This window comes from Vigna radiata, chromosome 2 (assembly GCF_000741045.1).
Source record: "Vigna radiata var. radiata cultivar VC1973A chromosome 2, Vradiata_ver6, whole genome shotgun sequence".
Lineage (NCBI taxonomy): Eukaryota > Viridiplantae > Streptophyta > Magnoliopsida > Fabales > Fabaceae > Vigna > Vigna radiata.
The window spans coordinates 23,429,879-23,436,069 of record NC_028352.1 but is presented as its reverse complement, the minus strand read 5'-3'; the positions used below and the strand labels follow the sequence as shown (position 1 = coordinate 23,436,069).

General features: G+C 36.3%; 2 protein-coding genes across 2 annotated transcripts; one reads left to right on the top strand and one right to left on the bottom strand.

Moving 5' to 3' along the window:
* Positions 1-465: 465 nt before the first annotated feature.
* Positions 466-2,986, top strand: LOC106755579 (probable inactive serine/threonine-protein kinase bub1). The gene is made up of 5 exons (XM_014637755.2): positions 466-675; positions 757-901; positions 1,071-1,228; positions 1,678-1,765; positions 1,873-2,986. Exons 1-5 carry the CDS (start codon positions 590-592, stop codon positions 2,953-2,955), a joined length of 1,560 nt encoding a protein of 519 aa, XP_014493241.1. The 5' UTR covers positions 466-589; the 3' UTR covers positions 2,956-2,986.
* Positions 2,987-3,297: 311 nt separating this feature from the next.
* On the bottom strand, positions 3,298-4,059 carry LOC106755580 (non-classical arabinogalactan protein 30). Its single transcript, XM_014637757.2, has one exon. The coding sequence runs from the start codon at positions 3,849-3,851 to the stop codon at positions 3,327-3,329; it is 525 nt and encodes a 174-aa protein (XP_014493243.1). The 5' UTR covers positions 3,852-4,059; the 3' UTR covers positions 3,298-3,326.
* Between the last annotated feature and the right edge of the window lie 2,132 nt (positions 4,060-6,191).

Here is a 6,191-nt window from a genome sequence, read left to right as displayed (position 1 = left end):
AATATAATTTAATATATTTTAATATAGTAAATCAAATTGATTATTATTATTTTATTTTTTACTTTTACTATTTTTATTTTTATTTTAATTATTTAATATAATTATTATTATAATATAAATCATACTTTAATAATTATTAAAATATAAAATTGTATTAAATAATATTTGAATTTTAAATTAGATTAAATTATTATTAAAGTGGTGTAGATTTTTAATAAGAAAGAGAAAAAATATGAAAAGATATTTATTAGAGTTAAAAATGAAATTTTTTGAAAAAGTTAGAGGTGCAGGATTAGTTGTCAGAGAAGGTCAAAAGTGGAATTTTTAGAGGTGCAGGATGAAGGTTTCGAGGTGTAGGAAGAAACACATAAATATATGCGATGCTGGACGAAAGCTATAGCCCAAAATTGGTGATCTTTTAAGAACTTGGGCCCAATTACTTTAGAGCCTGAATTGGTCCGGCACACCTACACTCAAACAAATAAAGTTCATCTCGAGCATTTCATTGCCGCTCAGTCTCAAATTCAAACGAGGACCACCACCAGTTCACGACAACCACCGCTACCGCCGCTGCAGATTCTATTTCGAAATGGAAAACGTGGACGAACTCTTATCTTCCTTAATCTCAGACATCCATTCATACACCGACAAAGACCCTCTTCTCCCATGGCTTCGGTATTCGTCAATTCCCATTCTCTTTCTCTGTTTTCCAATTCAGTTTCCTGTTTACTCATTCATTCCCAACGTTACTCGCAGCGCGATCCGAAAGATAAAAGACACTCTTCCTCCAAAAATCCTAAAGGAAAAACTACCGGCGTTCTTGCAGAAATGCGCTCACACCTTCGAGCTCGATCGACGTTACAGAAACGACATGCGCTATATTCGAGTGTGGCTCCATCTGGTACCCCAATCACCACATCCTCCCCATTCCTTTTTTGCGGAAATGGGTTTGGAAAATGAAGCCTAAAGTTTTACTTTTTACATTGTTATTTGATTTTTCGACATTTAAAAATATGTATTAAGTTCAAACAAAGGGATAATGACATGGTTAATGATTTTCTCCCATATAGATGGATTTTGTGAGTGATCCAAAAACACTTTTGAGTACCATGGAGGTTAATCGCATTGGGACAAAACGTAGTGAATTCTACCTAGCGTATGCTCTTTACTACGAAAAGTGCAAGAAGTACGATGAAGCAGAGAGAATGTACCATGTGGGAGTGAAGAAGTAAGTTGTGCAGTGTAATTGTTTTGATCGTTGTGTTGAGTAGATGAGTGGGGATAAAACTTAGCGTGCAACGAGTTGACATGGTTCCTCGATTGTTGCCAAGTGCCAATACACATCCCTACTTTATAATCTTTCCTCTGCAGATACGATTGAGATGCGACACTAACTATTTTTAACCATTTAGCTTAACATTCTAACCTTTGACTAGATCAGGTTTCGTATTCAATTTTATTGTAATGTTCTGTGCTTTGGAGAGATTGGCACAGAAAATTCACATGAAGTTCCCGTTAGATTATGCATGAAACTTGGTGCATACATAATGAATTTTTCCTTCTCATAATTTCAAATTAGTTATTAGTTCAGCAAATTACTACTTAGTACTTTAATTGGTATTAGAATAATATGCCCCTCTATCGAAGAAATTTTGAGACGATGCCTTTTCTGAATAGCCTTGCAGAGCCTCTAGATAAATTGCAGAAATCATATGAACAATTTCTTCAACGCATGGAGCAGCGAAAAAATAATAGGAGAATCCAGGTAGTGACATCCTTTTAGATTCATGTGATCTTATCTGTGTTGTTTTAGGAATTTTGTTGTTTTTGTTAATGGCATTCAGTTAGCTAACTTAGCAGGATCTCCTGCAGCACCAGGAAGCAAAAACTGCCAGGAAGCCTCTGTCTTTAAAGAGTTCTGATGACAAGAAGACAGAGGGAAGCAAAAGCAATGGATCATGTTGCCTTGAGGGTGTGCAGAAGGGGCCCGAAATTCAGAGTTATGCAGCTAAAGCTGTAGCTAGTGATAAAAACTTAAAGACTAAGAAGGATGAGAGCAAAAAATTTCGTGGTGATGATACAGTTGTAGTAAAATTTGTTGACACTGCCATGGTTGGAAAGTCTGAAGCTGAAGATGCATGCCATCATGGATTAGTGGATCCTACAATAAATATGAAGGAGGCCATGAATGCCATCAACAGCATGTTCCGGGAGCCATTGGAGATTGTTCCATCAGGCAGGAAATCTCATAAAAACCATTCAAAAGAAAATCGTAGTACAAAGAACGAGTTTGAGGTTTTTGTTGATGAAAACTTGGATCATGGAATCAAACCATCCGCTTCTTTATCACTTCAGAAAAGGACCGAAGCCAGCCAACCTCACCAAGAACCGCTCCAGATATACATTGATGGTGAAGAGCATTCTGAGGACAGTAATACGAATTTGTCTGAAGGTGGTTCTGCTTCATCGACATCGCAATCATATGGCTTTGTTTTTCTCCGCCCCAGGGATATCACTTCCGAAAAATCTAGTGACATGGATGCTGACAGCTGTCGTAATTCAAAGTTCAGAGAGGATACAGTCGTTTGCAAATTTGTTGGTTCCACCATTTTGGATGAACCAGAGGTGGAAAATGTTTGCCACCATGGTTTAGTAGACCCCACCATCAACTTGAAGGAAGCTATGGACGATATAAATAACATGTTTGGGAAGCCAATAGATTTTGTTAGGAAAAGAAGAACCACCAAACAGGAGAAAGCACCCCAGAGCAATAGGGGAAATGACTTTGGTGGGTTTTCAATCCTTGCTGACGACGACCATCTGGAACAGCAAGTTCCACCACCACCAAAATTGCCTGGAAAGTCCAAGGAACGTGATTTGTTTGAGCCAACTCTCCTCACAAAGGAAGCCATGGACGATATAAACAAAATGTTTAACATGCCCCTGAATTTTTAGTAATAAGGTGATTTTTGAGTGTCAACTCTGATTTCTAATATGTAAGCAGAATTTGATTCTGTTTGAAGTATTTGAGAGAAAGGTTTCAGTTGTTGTACTGATTTTTATAACTTTTAGCATACTTTCAATGCTTATGGAACTCAAAGCTTGGAATGTAAAAAACAATTCTCCCTTTTCAAAGAATTAAAATAAATAACCACAGCAACATTACAATTTAGTTTAATACAGCAAAATACTAGAAAGGAATACACAAAAAAATATAAAAAGAAAACATCTCCATATTGAATAGTATGTAGACACAAATAATAGGAAACAATAAAATCATTATCAAGGGAATCTGAATGCATGGTTAAGGGTAATTGTTTGAGACATTAGTAGTGAGTCTGTGAGCATTCAGAGGGACGGAAAGCTAAGGGACCAGCAGCATAAATGACAGCCTCATACTTGCTTCCGTGCAATCTCTTCTTCTCATAACGAAGAGGTGCCCCATTCATACCATAATTGACATTGGAGAGAAGGCTGCAACTTTCAAGAGGAGACCACACAGGCTTCACGTAGCAAGCATGGAGGGGGTGGTCAAGTACATAATGCTGCATCTTGAACCCTTCTAGTGGTGCATAAAGGTAACCATTTTTGTCTGTCTCAAAGACCTTATAGTAGCTCACATGACCATTGTAACTTTTGCAGGTAACACTTACTTTGGCTGAAGGGATGGGCTTGGCACCTATCAAAGACCATGTTCCAAAGTGATCACAGCTCTGACAATAGACCGTAGCTTCCACCACCACTTCTATTTTCTTCTCTGCTTTTTTTGGAACATCTGGAGTGGCTTGTGTGTAAGAGAAAGCCACCAGAAGAAGCAACAGAGAAAGGGAACTGAAGTGCCTGCCAGCCATTTCCTTCGAGTCCTTTTAGGGTTGAACTGAAGTGACTAGGAAGAGTTCAGAGGCTAAGGCTCACTACCAATTGATCGATAGACATATATGTATATATAGCTGATAGCTCATTGGTAATGCAATGCACTACTGGGAGGACTTTAATTGAATTGATAATAACAAAGCATATCAACGTGCCATCCACTTTGTTGCCAATAAATCTCATCTATACGTGAAGGCCATCTTTTGCCATCTACATGTTTTCATGTTCTATGAAGAAAAATAATAGTTTCACACTCCTCTAAAGAAATATAGCCTATTCACAATTCCTTCTTGCTACATGATAATGAATATTAGAATATTAAATTATAAAAAACAAAATAAATATAATTAAAATATTATTATTTTAAATTATAATTTAGATGTTTTTTTTTTCCGTAATAGTGTTAACATATATCACTGCTCTTTATATATGCTTTTAGTATCAAAAAGAAACACTGGCCTATGGATATTTCCAATTTATTAGTAGATTTCTTTAAACTCTTAAAATATCTATAATGTAAGAAACAGTCAACTCAACTTACAAGTGATTATTAAACACAGATATATAGTAAAATAATTTCCACTAAGCATTTATTAACTGAGTTACTTGTTTATTTTAACATGTAAGAAGTATTAAATAATTGATAGAAAAATAAAATTAAATATATATATATATATATATATATATTAATTCTATATTTGTATTCTTTTAATTATTATTTTTTATTATCCCCATTACATATTATATAATCATTTCCAAATTTGTTATTTCATGTGTTGCCGCAAAAGTATCCCAAAATTTTGGTCACCAAATTAAGGAAAATGATACTTTGACAAACGAGATTTGACAAATTTTTGACACTCACTGCGTGTCAGCGTGTCATTGGTTCAGCATTTTGAATAAAAAAAAATTTTAAATGACGTGGATTAGCAGTGTCTGATAGAGCTGACTTTCATTTTGAATTAAGATTTCATTTTCAAATTTCAGAATTTGAAAGAAACCCTAGAGAGAGAAATCCTCCCTCCGAACTATCAAAGCTCCGCGATCTTGGCACACCGTCGGTCGCCGCCGTTCGCCATGAACGACCACCGATAAAGCTCCGCCACCGATCAAAGCTCCACCACCGATCAAAGCTCCGTCACTGATCAACGACCAAACCCCCTTGACCACTCCACCGTCGTTCGCCGTTGAACGACCACCGGAGGTCCACCAAGAGGCGGCGCCGCCGGTCATTCTTCGCGTCTCTTCCAGCGCCAGTCGTGCCGTTTCCATCGTCGACGACCTTTGGGCTCTGCCACCGTGGCCATCTAACCTTACCTTGGCGAGGTAGGTGTATTTTCGATTTTTTTTTTATATATGGGACAATTTCGAACCTTAGGATACTTTCGAACCTTGGTTGTAATGGCTTGCTGAATGCTAAGTTTGGATTACTGAGATAGTCCATTGTGTGTCTATCGTCGAAATTGTTGGTTGATTGTCTAAGATTGGGGAGACATAATTGGTTGATCATATCTTCTATTATTGTTGGCTGCTTTCTCTAAGATGAACTTGTGTGCTTGGAATGGTTGAACCCTACACATTTGAGAAACATTGTTCAAGTATGTGATATTGTGTTGATTAATTACTAGTCTAGTCACTTGCCCAGAAGCATTGTTCAAAGTAGCCCTCTTCGAACATTATAGGTAAGGTTGTCCTGTGTTGGACTCATTTACGCGTTTCCCTTTTGAGAAAGAAAATTGCAGAATAGTCCATATGAGAAAGAAGATTGCAGAATAGTCACTTGCCCAGAATAGTCGACTTTATTTCCATTAGGCTTAAGCAATAATTAATTCTCTTTTTGAAATATAAACTAGAGTTTAGGATAATTAGAATAACAGCTTTATATACAATAAAAATGCTAAAAACATAAGCCACAAAAGGTAGAGATATCCGAAAGAAATGCGTATTAAAACAGGAATACTTACCAACAAAGTTATTTAATATGTCTGAAAATTTCAACCACAGCGGAGCATTATTCAAACATAATACAGTTAACATAATTGAACCTTATGGTTATACAACAGACCAATTTTTGGGGTATGTTCCTTCATTTCATCATTTTTTAGGTACGTATACAATTTTTATTTGAACTTGGTCATATGATTCATTTTGTGTGCAATTATTTGTTTGCAGGAGGAACTTCAAGACATTAGGGAGAACTATGTTTGTGATCCTCATAATGTGAGGCGAAAAAGAACTCTTGCAATATATACAGTTCATGTATTACATTTTGATGAAACAAATGTATTATTAATATTTATTAGTAATGCAATTTGAAC